General features: G+C 43.4%; 1 protein-coding gene across 3 annotated transcripts in view; it reads left to right on the top strand.

The window, feature by feature from the left end:
- Window positions 1-19,915, top strand: part of grik1a (glutamate receptor, ionotropic, kainate 1a) — a gene marked incomplete at its 5' end in the record, with an annotated part of 37,409 nt that overhangs the window by 4,610 nt on the left and 12,884 nt on the right. The window contains 10 exons of one of the 3 annotated variants that reach the window (XM_083690650.1): window positions 3,793-3,960; window positions 4,077-4,334; window positions 7,783-7,964; window positions 9,186-9,239; window positions 9,652-9,825; window positions 12,861-13,004; window positions 16,175-16,282; window positions 16,548-16,592; window positions 19,205-19,318; window positions 19,843-19,915. The exon at window positions 19,843-19,915 is cut by the window's right edge and continues 131 nt beyond it. In XM_083690650.1, coding sequence (XP_083546776.1) covers window positions 3,793-3,960; window positions 4,077-4,334; window positions 7,783-7,964; window positions 9,186-9,239; window positions 9,652-9,825; window positions 12,861-13,004; window positions 16,175-16,282; window positions 16,548-16,592; window positions 19,205-19,318; window positions 19,843-19,915 — 1,320 coding nt within the window. Of the gene's footprint in view, window positions 1-3,792; window positions 3,961-4,076; window positions 4,335-7,782; window positions 7,965-9,185; window positions 9,240-9,651; window positions 9,826-12,860; window positions 13,005-16,174; window positions 16,287-16,547; window positions 16,593-19,163; window positions 19,319-19,842 lie in introns of all 3 variants that reach the window. The other 2 variants (XM_083690652.1, XM_083690651.1) reach the window with 2 other exon arrangements.

Consider the following 19,915-nt stretch of genomic DNA (forward strand, 5'->3'; position numbering starts at 1 on the left):
CATGGATAATGTAAAATATGACCACTGGTGTTGGGCTGGAGGGGGGGGGGAGTTCTATCTCTCTGTATGTCTCTGTTTCTGTCTGTTTGTCCCTCCCTCTTCCACCCTCTCTTTCACACACACACACACACACACACACGCACGCACACACACACACACACGCACACACACACACACGCACACACACACACACACACACACACACACACACACACACACACACACACACACACACACACTGTCTTATCTCCCTGGTGGGTTGTTGAACATCACACACTGATGGCGTCTGCAGGGTGGGTTGGCACAAGCTCAGCTCTTTTCTTCTCTCGTTCTGTTTCTAATCTCTCCTCCCCACCCCTGCATACAGCTAAATCTTTCATCCCTCCCTCCCTCCCACCCCTGTGTAGAGCCAAATCTCGCCATTCCTTTGTGAGCCCTCTACCTCACCCCGGCTATTACAGTAATAACAGAAATCGTCTTTTTACACTGTATTCGGCCTCTGGTGGCTAGGGTTTTGTTTGTGGCGTATGTGGTTTGCGCATTTGTATGTGTGTGTGTGTGTCACAGAGTATGTGTGTGTGTTTATTAATGCTTATTCCTATGACAAAGTTGAGACACTGCAGAGAGAGCTGATCAAAGTCTATAATTTGTTCCATCTTTATCCTGCAACACTCGCACGCCTGCACGCACGCACGCACACACGCGCACACACACACACACACACCAACACAAACACAAACTTATCACCAGCTGCACAAACAAATCAGGTCTTTGTACTCTGTTGTGAATCTCATATATCAAGTATGCCTTGTGTTAGTCAGCGTACCACAAACTTGATTGTTTTGATGTGTTTCTCATTAATTCACAAATGATGGATGAGCTACAGAGGACATATGAGAGTTCTGTCATTAAAACAAAGAAATAAAATACGTTATGGCTTATTAAACATGACTCATCACAGACACATTTATCTAACAATAAATTAGACCTACAGCCACAGTTAGCTCATGATGACTCTAAAATGTAAAGGATCAAAGGATCATAGAATGGAAGCCATTGCTTATATTGAAATGCAAAAAAACAACAACAAAAAAACTCCATAAACAGCTGAAAGCTAAATCAATCAAAACAGACCTCTAGATAGTCTTAATGATCCAATGAACTCTCTTGACAGATTCACTTTTGTAAATGAAGTTATGTTGAGTTGTGGGTTGAAACAGACTGGTTGAAGAGTGAGCGATGATGATGACAACTCTTTTTTTTATAACTTCTGATGGATTGTTTTTAGTGACTCCATTCTTTCTCTATATTGACATTTCACAGACAATGCAGGAGGGCAACTCATATTACCCTTTCACTACCTTTACAATCCCTAACCCCCGAGCAATGTTCCGGAGCAATTATTGGAATTTCTGTTTATTTTCCCTTTGAGTCTTCATCTCCCAGAGCCTTCTCTCCTCCCAATCAGACCATTTGAAAATGATGAAGAGTTCCAGGTTCTGTAGACCCCCCCCTGACGGGGTCGCTAGGTGAGACTGGGGGTTGGAACACTTCTCTTTTCATACTGTGAAGTCACCTCCACTGAATTTCAATGACTCTCCCTCCCTTTAAGAACTGCTCCTAGAACCTATTTGATACCACCCTGGAAAGATAGCAATAAGTTATTCTTGAAACAATCCATTCACCTTCATTAGCATATTTGGCAGCGATTTATTCAGTGCTTATTGAATACCAAATTCAGGGCCTTTGTATTCGGAAATGTTAGCCTTTATTATGGTCGTTATATATTTGATGGGGTGTTTATGGGGAGTAGATATACCCTCAATAAAGTGAGTTTGGCACCATCAGAGACGTCCGCCATAAAGTCAGGATGCAGAGAATGTATTTGGATGCTAGACAGATGTTCGTTTCAGACTCTGCTGCCTTGCTTCACTTGATGTCAGCACATTTTGTTTAAGGCTCTTTCACCAAACTGAGATAATAAAAGGAGTTAGCATGGGTCTGAATTTCATTCCAAAAAACAGTCTCCTCCCCTCCAGCACACATTCACTCACTGAGACAGCCTTCGGCCATATTGCTTTCACCTGTCAGGTCCTATCACATCCATGAAGGACAGTGGGGGAGGGCAGAGGGGAGGGAAGCACTCTCTGGATTGAAATGCAGCATGGGTAGGTTTAGCTCCAAGGCTGTGAAGATATTGCGAGGCTTGCTTTACCAAAACCTAGATGTTGCAAAAGTAACCCAGGTTCTCTGAAGGAGATAAGGGAGACCCCTCACTATGGGACACACACTCTGTATACCTATTAGCTGAAGACCCCTATACAGTCACACCTGGTACAGGCTGGTGACGCTTGCAGGCAGATAGTCTGTTCATACTGTTCATACTGTTTATATTTTTTAGTACTTCTATTTTATTTTATTTCATTCTTTTAAAACTTATTGTTGCACTACTCTGTGGCACTCACACTTTTGCATTTCACTGTATACTTGTATGCACGTGACAAATAAAGAATCTCGAATCTTGAATCTTGAATCTAGTCCTGCCCACTGCCCGTCCTATATACAGGACATAGCAAGCGCGGCCATTTTATCCAGCGAACCACTCTTCAGAAGCTCAGCGCGAGAGGGGCAACAACGTGAGGAGTCTTCCTCATCTCCTTCAAAGAACCTGGGTTACGTTCGGAACCTCTAGTCCGACTCAGTGTCGACCCCTTACTATGGGGCCCTGCAAAAAACGCCCCGATTGCCTGTTCTGAACCGGAAACGTATACAGATACAAGAATGCATCTCATCTACATCACAGAGTCTCCAAACCCGTACTAAGGACAGTGTGCACCACAGAGGGCGCTGTCATGTCCAGGCTGCAAAACCTTTCAAAGATATATGGTGAAGCCCAGCTGGCTGCGGCACATACAGTATCTCAGAAAGAGAGACATCCAGGAACAGGGCCCACCATGCTTGCCGACCCGCTGGTGGAGTGTGCCCGGAAGCCCCAACGGGGGCTGCAATCCCTGACAATTTTAAGCCTCAACAATGGCCCCCCACAATCCAATAGGAGAGGCGCTCTGTAGACAACTGATCGCACACCTGGAACGACACCATCCTGGCCGTGTAAACATGCAGAGCGAGTTCAGGACAGAGGGTGTTCAGACGCTACTGCTAGATCCTGTATATAGGACGGCCGGTAGACAAGGCTATCTGCCTGCAAAGCCACCGGCCCGTACCAGACATGATTGTATAGGGGTCTTAAACGAAAATGACACGGACATGTCCTATAATGAGGGGTTGGCTACATATTTCCCCCCCCCTCAGCAAAGAAATCTGATGGACTGATCACCCCTGGGTGTAAATATATGAACTCCTGAATGAAGCGCCAGCCCGTTTTTGCCGTTTGTAATTCCCTTTCCGTCCTGAAATAAAGGAGCAGGATAATATGCATCTTTTTAATAATCTGTGTTGTGTGTTGAATAATGTATGTGTGGCAGAGAAGTGGAATCAGTCTGTGTGAATGTGCTCTGCCTGAGTCCAGTCTTGTTGATTCTAATCATTTATCCAATAACATGAGAAAAATAATTACCCATTACACCAACCGAAGCATAAACCATTATTCATTTGATTACGCAGAAGGCAATTCTCATGTTATTTTGAACTTGTTTCACACAAACACATCTAAATAATTCCTTTCTATGGACGGCCTATAATTGACTTTCTCAACCTATTTGTTTCTCCGCCGTGTTGTTGGTTTTTTAAAGTTGTATTTTACAATTTGCTCTCTCCTCCCTCCGTCTTCAGGTGGTATCTTTGAGACGCGTGAGAGTGAGTTGGTGAGTGTGGAGGAGCTGGCCTTTAAGTTTGCAGTGACCAACATCAACAGGAACAGGACCCTCATGCCAAACACCACCCTCACCTACGACATCCAGAGAATCAACCTCTTCGACAGCTTTGAGGCTTCCAGGAGAGGTGTATATTCATATGAAAAGTTTCTCATTGATATATGATAACCAAATCACATATACAATACTGTAGTTTACTCTGACTTGACTCGCCCCCTCCATTCCTCTCTCTTCCCTTTCCAGTGTGTGACCAGTTGGCACTGGGCGTAGCAGCAGTGTTCGGTCCGTCTCACAGCTCTTCGGTCAGTGCGGTCCAGTCCATCTGTAACGCGCTGGAGGTGCCTCACATCCAGACCCACTGGAAACACCCATCTGTGGACAACAGAGACACCTTCTACATCAATCTGTACCCTGAGTACACAGCCATCTCCAGGGCCATACTGGACATCGTCATTTTCTTCAAATGGAAGAGACTCACCATTGTCTATGAGGATAGCACAGGTACTGTAGGTCTAAAAGCACAGGGACTAGTACTACTGGAGAGAGAGAGAGAGAGAGAGAGAGAGAGAGAGAGAGAGAGAGAGAGAGAGAGAGAGAGAGAGAGAGAGAGAGAGAGAGAGAGAGAGAGAGAGAGAGATAGTTTGGGCTAGAGAGAGAGAGAGAGAGAGAGAGAGAGAGAGAGAGAGAGATAGTTTGGGCTAGAGACAGAGAGAGAGAGATAGTTTGGGCTAGAGACAGAGAGAGAGAGATAGTTTGGGCTAGAGACAGACAGAGAAAGAGAGAGAGAGAGAGAGAGAGAGAGAGAGAGATAGTTTGGGCTAGAGACAGAGAGAGAGAGATAGTTTGGGCTAGAGACAGACAGAGAAAGAGAGAGAGAGAGAGAGAGAGAGAGAGAGAGAGAGAGATAGATAGTTTGGGCTAGAGACAGAGAGAGAGAGAGAGAGAGAGAGAAAGTAACAGTTTTCATATTTCCGGCCCTCACACCACATGCGCATAGACTGCACAATGCGGTGGAGGTCTAGTGGAAGTCCAATTGGATGCAGCGCCTACGAGTAGCTCAATAAAGCGAGTTGGCAGCTGCACGAGTCTGCATTGTGTTCCAGATGCCACACATGTAGGAAAAGTACTACATGTGGGAAAAATCCTACACGTGCGATAAAATGCACTGCGGCACTCCGGCAGAAATCTGATTAAAAACTACTTTAAATAAAATTTAAATTATTAAGCCACAGCAACACTGGTTAGCCGAACAACAATGTTGCAGCCAGCCAATTATTTGAATGACGAAGTGCATTGCACCTCAATGAGCTCCCCCTCACCACACCATGCTTGCAGAAAGAAAACAATCCTTTTTCTTTTTTTTTTACTGGATCACAATAATAAGGTACATGTTCATGTTTTCCAGTTGACAGCACACAATCCTTAACTATTCAATGCATTTCCAATGTTTCATACACACTGTTTTTTTTTCAACACTGGCTAGAGACTCAATCTGTGACAGGGCAGGAGATGTCATACTATTAAATAACATCCGGTCCCCCTGCCTGGATATGATGTAATGACATGAATAAGAACTATTGTGCTGGTTTGGGAGTCCGGTTGGGTCCAAAATTGAAAATCCCCTGGAAAGGTGGCGAGGGAGGATGAGGCGTCATAGCAGAAATGTCATGGTTGAGGATTGTCCAACAGAGGAACATAACTGAGGAACAGAACAAGCATACGTCATTTAACCAAGTCTTGGCGATAAGTAATAAAGATTGAAAAATGTCTTCCCACTGTGAAAATGATATTGCTGAGGTGATGCAGTGGGGTTGAGGAATAATCATTTCAGACTCCAAGCTGTGTTTAAGGAATCTTGTCTTAAAAATGGCCACTGGTCTTAATACTGTTCGCTGTCTTGTCCAGATGTTACCTTGGCAACTGAAGGATTTCCCTGGTCCTCAGCATCTATCTCTCTACAGGTTCATTAGAAGGTGAAGGACAGACAGATGTATTTATAGCTGTCCCTTCCTCATGGATTATATTAACAGGGATTCAGTACTGTAGAAGATAGAAAGCTTTAAAGTGAGCCCAGTCGTGGGTGTTTGCTATTTCATCCTATAGAAATCTTATTCAATACTGTTAATCATAGTTATAGGGCAAGATGGAATCTGCAGAGGCGGAGGGGGGGTTTCCGTCGAAACACTGTTTGCATATTTGATAAAACTGTATTCATATGTGCTTTGCAGCAGCATTGCATTTCAATCATTTTCCACAAATGTTTTTGTTTTCAAATCATTTCTCCAGGGTAGATGCTATTTTGCCTCCGTAGATCCTGTATGGCATTCATCTCAGCTATGATTTTTGTCTATAATTTATCAAGGTCATGGTTGTGTGTGTGTGTGTGTGTGTGTGGCACAGTATTTCCAGATCTATCTTATTATTATTTCTCAAGGTTATAATGTGGTCGTAGCTGTGATGTCAGAGCTGGCAGTAGGACGCGACCCCTGTGTTCTATCTGTGTTACTGTCAGAGGTCATTTGCACTCCACCATCTGGGCACTCAGTAGCTTCCAACTGGGCTTGGATTGGGTTGTCCTGACCTGTGTGTGTGTGTGTGTGTGTGTGTGTGTGTGTGTGTGTGTGTGTGTGTGTGTGTGTGTGTGTGTGTGTGTGCCCGTGTGTGTGTGCCCGTGTGTGTGCCCTGCACTTGTTCAGATAAATAATTCACTCTCATAAGAAATTCATGCACCCAATATGAGTCTATGGCCATTGTTATTATTGCATTTTGGAGTCTTGGATGGGACAGTGCTCTCAGACAGTAAACCATTACCTGGTCTGAATTATCTCTCTCTGTGTGTGTGTGTGTGTGTGTGTGTGTGTGTGTGTGTGTGTGTGTGTGTGTGCGTGTGCGTGTGCGTGTGCGTGTGTGTGTGTGTGTGCGTGCGTGCCTAGCTCTGACCTCTTGTATTGTCTGCACTGTGAAATATTAGTTTCAAGTTTCAGTTTCAAGTTTATTTGTCTCATACACGAGTGCAGGGAGGAAAATTCCAACTGGGGCCAAAGGGGTGGTTCAGCCTATGTTCATGTTTAGGTGAAATATCATCTTACCCTGAGTTGTCCTCATAGGCCAGGAGTGAAAGCTTCTCTGGTTCTCCGTTCTCCACTAGCGCAGCACTGGCTAACAGTGAGCAACGCCCTCTCCAACAGACAGGATTCTGATGGTACTTAGTTTAGCATTGTTGAAATGACATGCCAAAATCTCCTCAGAGAAACTTCAAACTTTAGTAGCGGCTATATACTAGACAAACCTGTATATCCTTTTATTGTAATCGTAAACGGCATAGTTTTGCAATAATATGCAATGATCGGTTGTCACTTACACTTCCTGGATTCCATTAGGATACCAACTTTTTCTTCACAGCTAGTAATCACTCCGCGGTCAAGTGGCCATCCAACGAGGGGAGAGCTGGGCTGGTGAAAACCGAAGCGTCTACAAAGAGGAAATAGTTCCACTTCTGAACAAATCGATTGTGGAGACTGTAATTGTTTTATTTTCAAGATAATACACATCAAAAAATCCTTTCAAGCTTAACTCACAACTAAATGTGGTTTGAAGTTTCTCTGAGGAGATATTAGCATGTCATTTCAACGATGCTAAACTAAGTGCCATAGGAATCCTGTCTAATGGACAGGGCGGTGCTTACTGTTAGTGTTTGATGTGGTAGCAAAATGGAGAATGGAGAACCAGAGATGCTTTCACTCCTGGCCTATGAGGACAACTAAACCTATTTCACCTAAACATGAAAATAGGCTGAACCATCCCTTTAATGTAGTATCTTGGGTAGACATACCCAAACTAGGACACACACGGGTAATGGATACTCCTAACCATCAGGTTCCTCTCAGTGTTTCTTCCAAGTCCATGCAACTTCATGCTTTCAGAGTGTCATTTTGCTGATGTTTTGCAGGACTGATGCGGATGCAGGAGTTGATCAAGGCTACGTCTAAGCGCAACCTGAAGATTAAGATCCGCCAGATCCCCCCCGGCAACAATGATGCTCGGCCCCTACTGAAGGAGATGAAGAAAGACAAGGAGTTCTATGTCCTCTTCGACTGCTCCCATCGCATGGCTGCAGAGCTCCTCAAACAGGTCAGACAGAGGCAGCATCCCAGCAGTCTACTGTACCTCTCTTTGATTCCTCCTTCCTTACCCTGTCATGGTCTGTACTGAGAGAACAGCGGACATATTGCTTCCACTTATCCTGTGGCTACGTACCAATATTTGGCATCCTTTCTTCGTATCCTTTCCCTCTCCACCAAGGCCTACACGTCTTTCTTTCTTTGTCTTCTTCAACTCCTGAGCACATACACTTACTGTAACCAAACCATGGACAAAGATGAGAAAACTGTTTAAAAGTATCCCCCCCGAATTTGCAAAGGCACAAGGCTCACTGTTCATTGTGCACATTGGTATGCCATTGCTATGGTTTGGGTTAAACCCTGGATAAAAAATGTCCCATTTGGTTTGCGTTGTATTTGATACCGTAATACCAAACTGCAGTCAGCAATTAACCTTATCCCTGGATATGAACTTCTGTGTCTAGCAACGAAACGTACAAGGCTGCTTTGTTGTCATACTGTTGCTACGGCTAGGGTTAAACCCTGGATAGAAAATGTCCCATTTGGTTTGCATTGTATTTGAAACCGTTACTGCATGTTCCAGTTCCAGTTATTACACTGCATTTACCCGACCCCTGGACAAAACCAGATGACAATGACTTTTTTCACAAACAAATAAATCATGCGCTCATGTTGTTGTAGTAGCCCTGGTATACGTGAGATAATGAACTTCGAGGCGTGCGGCTATAGAAAAATAATCGACTTTGCAGAGGTGAATGTCCCTCCCTTGGGCCATTTTACACCTCCACGGCATTGATTATTTTCCTAGAACCACACACCTCGTCATTGATTACCCCTTACAAGTGTAAACTAAGTGAACTTTAGTTGAACTACTTGTTTGGTTAAATAATGCTAATTAATTCCATCCATTACAATGAGCCCATCCTCCAATTTCTGCCTCCACCAGCCTCCCCATGGGAGTGCAGCACTGCAGAGAAAAGCCTTTTTGGTTTTTCGGCACTTTTCTACAGACTATTGAAGGAGCTTCATAATGGGAACAACTGCCCAGTGGGAAACTTCTATTAAAATATGTCTGTGTGTGACAGTCTCTCTCTCTGTGTGTGTGCGTGTGTGTGTGTGTGCGTGTGCGTGTGCGTGTGCGTGTGCGTGTGCGTGTGCGTGTGCGTGCGTGTGTGCATGTGGGAGTGATATCGTTTCTCTTTGTGTGATTTTTCTCTGCTTTGCTTTGCAGCTTTCGTCAATGGGAATGATGACAGAGTACTACCACTTTTTTTTCACCACTTTGGTGAGTTCAATGGCATTCATTTTTGCACTCAAACTATTTATTACTTTGTGTAAAATAGCCTACGATACTTTTGCCTCCCATTTCATTCTAGGAAAAGTCATCTCATTACTGAGCCATCATCTGGCTATTGATGAATGATGAAAGACCATTAAAGGGATGGTTCAACCTAATTTTTGAAATATCATCCTACCTTGAGTTGCCCCCATCAGCCAGTAGTGAAAGTGGTTCTTCACATGAGTTCTCGACTTTGCTACCACAGGACAGGCTAAGAGTTTAGCAGTGTCCTCTCCATTAGACAGGGTTCCGACAGCACTTAGTTCACCATTGTTGAAAATGACATGCCAAAATCTCCTCCCTTCTCCCTCCCTCCCTCCCTCCCTCCCTCCCTCCCTCCCTTCCTCCCTCCCTCTAGGATCTGTTTGCGTTGGACCTGGAGCCGTATCGGTACAGTGGGGTGAACATGACAGGGTTCAGGCTGCTGAACATAGACGACCCCTATGTGGCCAGCACCCTGGACAAGTGGTCCATGGAGAGACTGCAGGCCCCGCCCAAGTCAGGAAGTGGTCTAATGGACGGGATCATGACGGTCAGACCGCAACACCACCGCAAACTGAACACACACTCAGCTAACTGCAAACTGAACACACACTCCGCTGACCGCAAACTGAACACACACTCAGCTGACAGAAAACTGAACACACACTCAGCTGACTGCAAACTGAACACACTCAGCTGACCGCAAACTGAACACACACTCAGCTGACAGCAAACTGAACACAGACTCAGCTGACAGCAAACTGAACACACACTCAGTTGAGCACAAACTGAACACACACTTAGCTGGCTCAGCTCAGAAAAGCATACTCACAGAGTTGCAACTATGTTTATTTATTTGTATTTCATATTCCATATTCAGTCCTAAATGATGTATTATGTATTCAATACATTATCCCAGTAACATATAACATGTATATATGCATAGAAGTGTATTATATTATTTGATAGTATACTATAAATCAATGTCAGATTTCTCCTAGGCGCTCATATAGATCATTATAGTCACTTCTCACTTCCATGATGAAATGAGAAAAATATTCATGACTGCTAATCTTCCACATACACTATCTTTAATTCCAGCAGTGGCACATGAGTCACGACTGTGTGTTTGTTTTTGTGTGTGTGTGTGTGTGTGTGTGTGTGTGTGTGTGTGTGTGTGTGTGTGTGTGTGTGTGTGTGTGTGTGTGTGTGTGTGTGTGTGTGTGTGTGTGTGTGTGTGTGTGTGCGCATGTGTGTGTGTGTGTGTGTTTCTGCGTGCGTGTTGAAGACCTAATAATTTGACAAGATAATTGGCTATGGATTGTTAGTAGCAAAGCATAACTTCATATTATTAATCTGACTCAGAGTAATTTAATGAACACTACAGTTAGGTCCATATATATTTGGACTCTGATACATTTTTTGTTGTTTTAGCTGTTTACCAAAACATATTAAAGTTACAGTTATATATGAATATGGGCTTAAAGTGCAGACTCTCAGCTTTAATTGAGGGTATTCACTTCCAAATTGGAGGAAAGGTTTAGGAATTACAGCTCTTTAATATGTAGCCCTCTCTTTTTCAAGGGACCAAATGTAATTGAACAATTGACTCCAAAACTCATTAATGGACAGGTGTGGGCTATTCCTTTGTTATTTCTTTATCAATTAAGCAGATAAAAGGTCTGAGTTGATTCCAAGTGTGGCATTTGCATTTGGAAGCTGTTGCTGTGAACACACAAAATGCGGTCAAAGGAGCTCTGAATGCAAGTGAAACAGGCCATCCTTAGGCTGCAAAAACAAATAAAAATCCATCAGAGAGATAGCGGCAACATTATGAGTGGCCAAATCAACAGTTTGGTACATTCTGATAGAAAAAGAATGCACTGGTGAGCTCGGCAACACAAAAAGGCCTGAATGTCCACGGAAGACAACAATGGTGGATGATCGCAGGATCCTTCACATGGTAAAGAAAAACCCCTTCACAACATCCAGCCAAGTGAAGAACACTCTCCAGGAGGTAGGCATATCATTATCCAAGTCTACCATAAAGAGAAGACTTCACAAGAACAAATACAGAGGGTTCACCACAAGGTGCAAACCATTCATAAGCCTCAAGAATAGAAAGGTCAAATTAGACTTTGCCAAAAAACATCTAAAAAAAAGCCAGCCCTGTTCTGGAACAGCATTCTTTGGACAGATGAAACTAAGATCAAACTGTACCAGAATGAAGGGAAGAAAAAAGTATGGAGAAGGCTTGGAACTGCTCATGATCCGAAGCATACCACATCATCTATAAAGCACGGTGGAGGCAGTGTGATGGCATGGGCATGCATGGCTTCCAATGGCACTGGGTCACAAGTGTTTATTGATGATGTAACAGAAAACAGAAGCAGCCGGATGAATTCTGAAGTGTTTAGGGATATACTGTCTGTTCAGATTCAGCCAAATTCAGCAAAGTTGATTGGACCGTGCTTCACAGTACAGATGGACAATTACCCAAAACATACTGCGAAAGCAACCCAGGAGTTTTTTAAGGCAAAGAAGTGGAATAGCGGAACAAGTGGAACATCTGCAATGGCTGAGTCAATCACCTGATCTCAACCCGAACGAGCATGCATTTCACTTGCTGAAGACAAAACTAAAGGCAGAAAGACCCACGAACAAACAACAACTGAAGACAGCTGCAGTAAAGGCCTGGCAAAGTATCACAAAGGAGGAAACCCAGCATTTGATGATGTCCATGGGTTCCAGACTTCAGGCAGTCATTGCCTGCAAAGGATTCTCGACTAAGTAATAAAATTGAACATTTTATTCATGATTATGTTAATTTGTCCAATTACATTTGAGCCCCTGAAAATGGGGACTGTGTATAAAAATGGTTGCAATTCCTAAACGTTTCATACGATATTTTTGTTCAACCCCTTGAATTAAAGCTGAAAGTCTGCCCTTCAATTGCATCTCGATTGTTTAATTTCAAATCCATTGTGGTGGCGTACAGAGCTAACATAATGAAAATTGTGTCACTGTCCAAATATTTCCGGGCCTAACTGTATGTGCAAACAATTGTTGAGTTTGTGCTGAATTAGTGCAAGAATTGAGGTATAGAATTAATCAAATGAGGCTTTAATGATACTGTAAACTCATATAATTATTACAAGGCAAATACTTCATAGAAACATATTACATTCTGCCCTCATCTATAAATGGTAGATAGAGAGAGAGAGGTAGAGAGAAAGAGAGGTGACCACATGGTCACTCCTACAATGCTCACAAGTTCAGATGAACTTCACACACCAGGACAAAAAGAGAGAATCTGTATCTAAACATTCTGTTTTATACCCTGACTCCCAACCACAGTAGTTCAATTAGGAGCTTTTTGCAAGGGAACCAATCAGACCTCCATTCTAGTCATTCATATGACACCTCAGCTTCAACACATTGTCACAGAGATCAATCATCAGTCATCAAGGGAAGAAGTCAGATCGGTGATCGAGGGAAGAGATCTCAAGGAAGATTGATCCCCCTTCAGTGTGTGTTATGTTGATGATCTACGATGTAACTCCTCTCCTTTTGTCCCTCATCCAGACAGAGGCAGCTCTGATGTATGACGCGGTGTTCATGGTTGCCGTGGCTTCCCAGCGGGCCACCCAGATGACCGTCAGCTCGCTGCAGTGCCACCGCCACAAACCCTGGCGTTTCGGACCGCGTTTCATGAACCTCTTCAAAGAGGTACAGTAGCACACCAACCCTTAGAGCTACTGCAGAGTTTGCAGGGTCAATCTCATGACATCCTGTTATAGCACCCAGGCTTATCATTCTTTCCCTGCTTCTCAAATGACACCCTACAAGGGAGAAAACAACAGAAAAAATATATTTTATATTTTTAAGCCAATTTTCAGCTTTCAGCTCATGGGGCTAACACTGTCCTCTCGTGTGCCTATGCTGACAACCAGTCTAGGTATTGCTTTTAAAAGCAGAGTTTCTATGGGTGCTTACAGCAGGGCAAAGATGCTGCTGTTGAATATTCAACTGCTGTTGAATGGCCATTGTGACCCCCTGTCAAATGTTGGCAGCTGGACCTGATTTGGCGTGGGAGCACCAACATTTTCTACATTTCAACCATCCTCCCATCTCAACCACTTAGCCCACCATGCAAATCTGTATTTATGAGTTAAAAATATATCTCCCTGCTTGCCTTCTTGCCTCCTTGCCTGGCTGGCTGCATACAGACAGAAATGAGGCCTTTGATGCATGAGCATTTTGATCTCTTAAGTCTTAAATCCAGTAGAGACGCTTTCCCTGGCACGAAGAGGGAACGTCATCATTCAATCCCCTCACCCGTGTCCAGCTCTCCTCAATCTCTCTCTCTCTCTCTCTCTCTATCTCCCTCTCTCTCTCTCTCTCTCTCTCTCTCTCTCCCCCTCTCTAACCGTGTCCAGCCCTCGGTGCGCCAGTCCTCCTGTGGTATTCCTCACTTGACAAATGCCTTTTAAATGATTGCCTGGGAGAGTATCAGACTGTGATAGTTCAGGCCGGTGCTTCGTCGCTCTCCCAGAAACATATTTCTGGATAAGAAAAGGAGAGAATAGGGAATAGGTTAAATAAAACCATCAGAAAGGGTATTGCATGTATGATCAAGGGACTTTGTAAAGTGAAGGAGTAGCAATGGCGGAATGGAAGATACAAGGCATTGCCATTGCTTCTTCTTCTGCTCATCTTTCTGGATGTTTCTTCCTGCTCCCTGTTCTCCCCGTGGTCAGTATCTGTGCGTGTGACATTATCTGATTGAGTAAAGTGACAGAGGGAGAGAATCAATTAAGATATGTCATTGCAACTTCTTATTAATGGGTCTGTGTGGAAAAGATCTCCCTCCAGTTTTGAGTATTTCAATATCCAGGACCACATACACCTCTAAACATGAAAGTGTCCCAGCCGCTCCCATAAATGAGAAAGCAATAAGATATCTATGCAATGTTCTTCTTCATGCAGTAGTTCTTCTCTCTCAGTATTTGCAAAGAAGCTTCATCACTTCATGATATTAAGCCATTTTCCATATTTATTTTTGCGTTACGTGACAGCTAAAAGCTATCTTTGTCTGTCAGAAAATACACAGTACACTGTATTTACCGTCTGCACGTTTGACCAACGCCTTTCTTAGACACGTCTGACATGTCCTTTTATGTGAAGGATTTCATTTTACAGTCCAATTTTGAACTTGCACCTCATCACTCCATTTTCAAAGATAGATAGTTTAGAGAGGGCCAGATGGTATGTGCCTGTGACAGCAGTTCTGGTCCATCATCCAGCTGATGTGTGGATAGCATCCTGGTTGCAAAATGGCTGTGCTACATCACCCAGGTGGTTGCTACATGGTTGTTGATGAATGAGGTGAGTATTCCCCTCAGCTATGCACAGTGAGATAAAGCACTATGGACACCCAGTCTGTTTATAGTTCTCCCACACTGGCCAGATGGCTAAAAAGGCAATGCACAGCTCCAAACTGAACTACATTGGAGTGAGTTCTCCCATATTGCTTCTCCTTTATTCAGAACAATAACCACACTTCATGCATTTCTCATTATTGCCGCTGGCAAAACATACTGTATTTATGGAGGTGGAACTTTATTGTTAGCTGTAACTCAGTGGTCAGGCTTTATAGAAACACATTTGGTCTCTGTGGGGTGGAAGGAGCCACCCCCTCTCCCTTTTAAATATGGTCCCTTTATACTTGGTAATAATCAGCCGCAGATTGAAAAATGCAAGGGATTTTCAAACATAAAAGTGTAGTGTCTCTCTCTCTCTCTCTCTCTCTCTCTCTCTCTCTCTCTCTCTCTCTCTTTCTCTGTATCACTTGCCCCCCCCGCTCCCTCCCTCCCTCCCTTCCTCCCCCCTCCCTACCTCTCTGATGAAGTGATGTTCTGACAGACTGAAGTTCGTTGACTCAGGAGACTTCAGAATTACCATTGTTTTAGAATTACCATGTGCTTATTGAGGTGTCACCCAGACGCTCCTCTCACTGGTGGGAGAGACTTCAGCAGGTCCATTAGCCTGCCTGTGGGGCAGACCGCACTGCATCATCTAATAGAGTTCTCACACTGTCTTTGGTTCCTTCATTCTGTTCACAATGGCATTTCTGATGATATTGAGCAGAACATTACAGAAATGGAAATGCAATCACTTCACATGTTTGTTTTGTTTAGATTTGTCTTTATTTTTCCCCATGAGGCAATGATTTTTGTTTTGTTGCAAAGTCAATCAAACATTAAAACAAAAGATACAGTAATCATATTCATAGAAGAGGGAAATCCCAAACAGGGAGGGATCCAATAGCATATAGAGCAAGATTCATAGACAACTAACTACATAGGTACAGCATAGGTTCACAAAAGGTTACCTACCGGTTTGGGATTTTCAAACAATTCCCAAGCAATTGTAATTACTTGTCATCAGGGTAAGATAACAACAAACAACAACCAACGTATATTTGATCAATACAGCTAGCTACATGCCATCCATATATTCCTCTGGATAGAAGTTGCGCTTATTTCTAATGCAGTACTTCTCCCAGGTGCATTGCAGGAATACAGAGCAGAAAACAACCTTTGAACTTGTTGTAGTCTTCTTGACTGAATCTGTTTCCAACCTCTGGTTCTGCCAGACCTCTGTCGGTGTCCCCCACACACTTCAGCTCCTGGGAGTCTGCTTCTAAAGCTTTAATTAGACTCCACAGATACACAGAAGAATATATATATATATCTCTCTCTCTCTCACTCACCCTCTCTCTCTCTTTCTCTCTCTCTCTCTGTCTCTCTCTCTCTCTCTCTCTCTCTCTCTCTCTCTCTCTCTCTCGCTCTCGCTCTCTCTTTTCTCTGTTCCCCCCTCATCTCCTCTGCTCCCAGGCACAGTGGGATGGACTGACAGGACATATCGTTCTTAATAAGACGGATGGTCGGAGGAGAGACTTTGACTTGGACATCATCAGTCTCAAAGAGGACGGCACAGCCAGGGTGAGTACCAGGGGCCAGTAACAACCAATTACATCGCTCGCATGCTGCTTCCTGAGAGTTGAATAGAGCCTTAGTGAAGGTGTACTGTTAAGAAGTGTATCCTAGCATGACTTAGCAACAACAATTTTTTTAATCGTCAATCTTTCCACTGCTTTGTTTTTATTAATGATGATCATTATTTGTAACCCTGTGTGTAGTTTAACAACACGGAGGCCTCTATGTTCTCTCCACTGACTGTCAGTTGTCCTCTTTGCCTTCTCAAAAGGGTATTGTCGAGGGCTCCAGTCGCCTCACTAAAAGGTGGATTAAGGTTTGTGGCCATGACCTCCCTGGTCCCTGTACTCCTGAACTGCCCCCCCCCCCCACCCACTCCACCCCAGCTATTCCCTAACCTCCTTCAAATTCCCCTACCTAATGTAATATCCTCCACCCCTCCCCCCCCCCCCAAACCTCCTCTAAATGTAACACTATCTTATCCAACATTTCTACAGATTGAAAATGTAGAAACAGTGTAGTCCCCCCCCCCTCTCTCACCTCTTAGGTGTTAAAGGGATGGTTCAGCCTATTTCCAAGATGATATTTCACCTAAACATGAACATGCTGAACCATCCCTTAAAACAGACAGGCAGCAGATGTTTAGAACAGCAGTGATTTATAAGTCCTTGTTAATTTATTTCAATAAGCCATATCCTTCAAACCCTCCTGGGGACAATACCACTGTATAAGCACCATACATAAAGCAGTGGGGTTTTATGGTACTGTTAATAAATGAATTATCAAAGCGTGGCAGCTCCTGGGCAGTGGTGCGTTAAATACACTCTGAAGATGACAACCAAGGCTAAATGCAAAATCAACAGGGAAAATAGGGAAACTGTACAACTGTGCACATACTGCAGTGCTCCTGTAATCTCTGTCATACTGTTGCAGCGGTTTGCCAGTCTAATTTGACTCTGCATTGGGGTCTTGTTGTTTGGCCAGCGGAGATAACCTTTTACAGTCTGTGTGTGAGAGAAATGTGATTCATTTTTACAGTATACCCATGTATTGTTGTGGGTTGTACTGACGGGCATGATAAATTCACGGGGCTATATGGACCCGTGGATAAAGGGTTAGTCTCTCTCTTCTCCACCATGTTATGGAAGTACTTATTTGTTGGGTTTAGATTTCAGTGTAAGCGTACATTCATTACCACTGCTTACAGTTAGTTTACCCCCTTCGGCTGTGCATTTATTCTCAAAATGGAAGGGATTAGGGAATCTGAACCAGCGGTAATTGAACCCCTGTAGTCGTCCTGACCCCTCCACTTGTGATCCCTGGTCCACAGCTCCTCTTCTTCTTACAGCACCACCTCTGCTCATCACATTCAGTTTAAGATGAACTAAAGATTAACTAAAGATGAACTAAAACTCTCACACCCTTGGCTTTTCCCGTTGCTGCAACCAGTGACTGGAATGAGCTTCAAAAAACATTGAGAAACTTGAGAAATGTGTGTCTGTTTCTGCCTTTCATAATTAAATCACAGACATTTTCTCTGACACCAGCACTTAGCCTAACTAATCAACAAACTAACTTACTCCACCGAGTCACCATTCATGGACGTTTTCACGGACACTCACTTGTTAGTCTAACAAATAACATGTCCATTATGGACATTCTCATGGACGCTTAACTTGTTTTTCCTATAGATACTGTACCTGATATTCTATTCAGTTATGCTGACTGTCTATTGTCTATGCTGACTGTTTTTACTAAATGTTGTGTTGTTGTCATGTGTTGTGATACCTGTATCTGTCTGTCTTGTGCTGTACCTGTTCTGGATTTACTTTTGTGTTTGCCATGTGTCTCCGTCCATCTGTCTTGTGATGTCTGTTTTGTCTTGTGATTTAAATGTTTTTTGTTGTTTAATTTATTGCACCACACTTTCCAGTTGTCACTGTAAATAAGAACAAAATCATTTGTTTTTAACTGACCCGCTTGGATAACTAAAGGTTAAATTGGGAGGTCTCAGGCAGGGCTGCCTGATTACAGATTGAGATTCTGCTTCATTGGCATTGTGGTGATATGACCGCTGTTTACAACTCTCTTCCTGCACAAACCTCATCATGCTGTACCTACCTGGTCCAAAAACCATGTGGTTGAACATCCAGAGTTATCTTCAGGGTTGAGTGCATTACGGTTAATGACCTAAACCCACCTCTCATTCAGTTTCATTCGTCTGCAGTAGTCAGTGATATGACATATTTATGCAGTGCTGTATTGGATGGCTTCCCTTTAAAACACCACCAGTCAGGGATGTTCCTGCTCATTAAACCTCTTTGGAAGTAGAGGGAATGCTCTGCCTGGCTGGGTTTGGGTGGTGGGAGGGTGATAGGAGCTGACAGGTGGTGAAGAGGGTGAGGTATCTATTAAAGTAACCCTTTATTTCAAGTTCCATTGAGATAAAGAATCTATTTTCCAATCACTTCAGAGGGAAAAGGCTGTCTTTGTTTTCCCTTAGATTCAGTCAACAACATGATTTGAGCATTAGTGAAGTAGCTGTTAAGAGTAAGCCTATCTGTTTTTACTCTTACAGCACTTCAGAGTGTCACCTCTGACCTCTGGTTGCTCTTGCTGATAAAAGGATTTGAAAGGGTTAAATTCCAGCTGTCACTGACTTTCCCACTTCCTTAATCTGATAACTGTCTGGATTATTCTCCCCTGATCAGATGGAATCTACGTCTCATTCACGCTTACAGTGTGGGAATGCTCTACTGTATTATGTCTGGGTGGCCATCTGACTCGTAGGCCTACTTGGGCGTATATGTAAAAATGCAATCTAATGTAATCCCTCATGACCTTTCCTATCCTTGCTGGGATCATGTTGTTCTCAGACAACAAACAGCAGCAATACACGTTGGTAAATCACTGTTGGCCTTTTTCCAGATTGCGGTGTGGAACTCCTACACAGGGCTGAATCTAACGGAGCAAAGCAGAGTCCAGAACCAGAATGTCACAGACTCCCTGGCCAACAGGACTCTCATCGTCACCACCATACTGGTGAGAGGGGGATGGGAGGGAGGACAAGGGGAGAGGAGGGAAAGAAAGGAGGACGAGAGAGAAGAAGGAAAGAAGGAAGTATAGAGGAAGGAGGAGTGTGTATGTTATATGAGCTGTGTTCTCAGTGTCCAGATGGGGTCTTTTATTTGTGAATGGAGAAAATCAAATCCAATAAGTGGTCTAATTTAGTGTTTCCCAAAAGGTCAGATGGTGGGGAAGGCTTCTGTCATTGAGCTAAAGTAACAGGAATATGACATCTCTCTCTCTCTCTCTCTTCCTCTTCCTCTCTCTCTCTAAATAATAATAATCATTTAAAAAAAAATCCTTCTTCTAGCATTGTGACTATGGCCCCTGGTCTGAGCATTGATTACTTTATCTTATGATGACTGATGGATAGATGATTCACTTACTTAAACAAATGTATTTGTTGTAAGTCGCTTTGGATAAAGGCGTCTGCTAAATGCCATAAATGTAAATGTAAATGTATATATATATATATGTTTTTGTGTGTTGTGTATATACAGGAAAACCCCTACGTGATGTTTAAGAAATCAGACAAGGAGCTGTTTGGTAATGACCGTTTCGAAGGCTACTGCC

This window comes from Argentina silus (assembly GCF_951799395.1).
Source record: "Argentina silus genome assembly, chromosome: 2".
Classification (NCBI taxonomy): domain Eukaryota; kingdom Metazoa; phylum Chordata; class Actinopteri; order Argentiniformes; family Argentinidae; genus Argentina; species Argentina silus.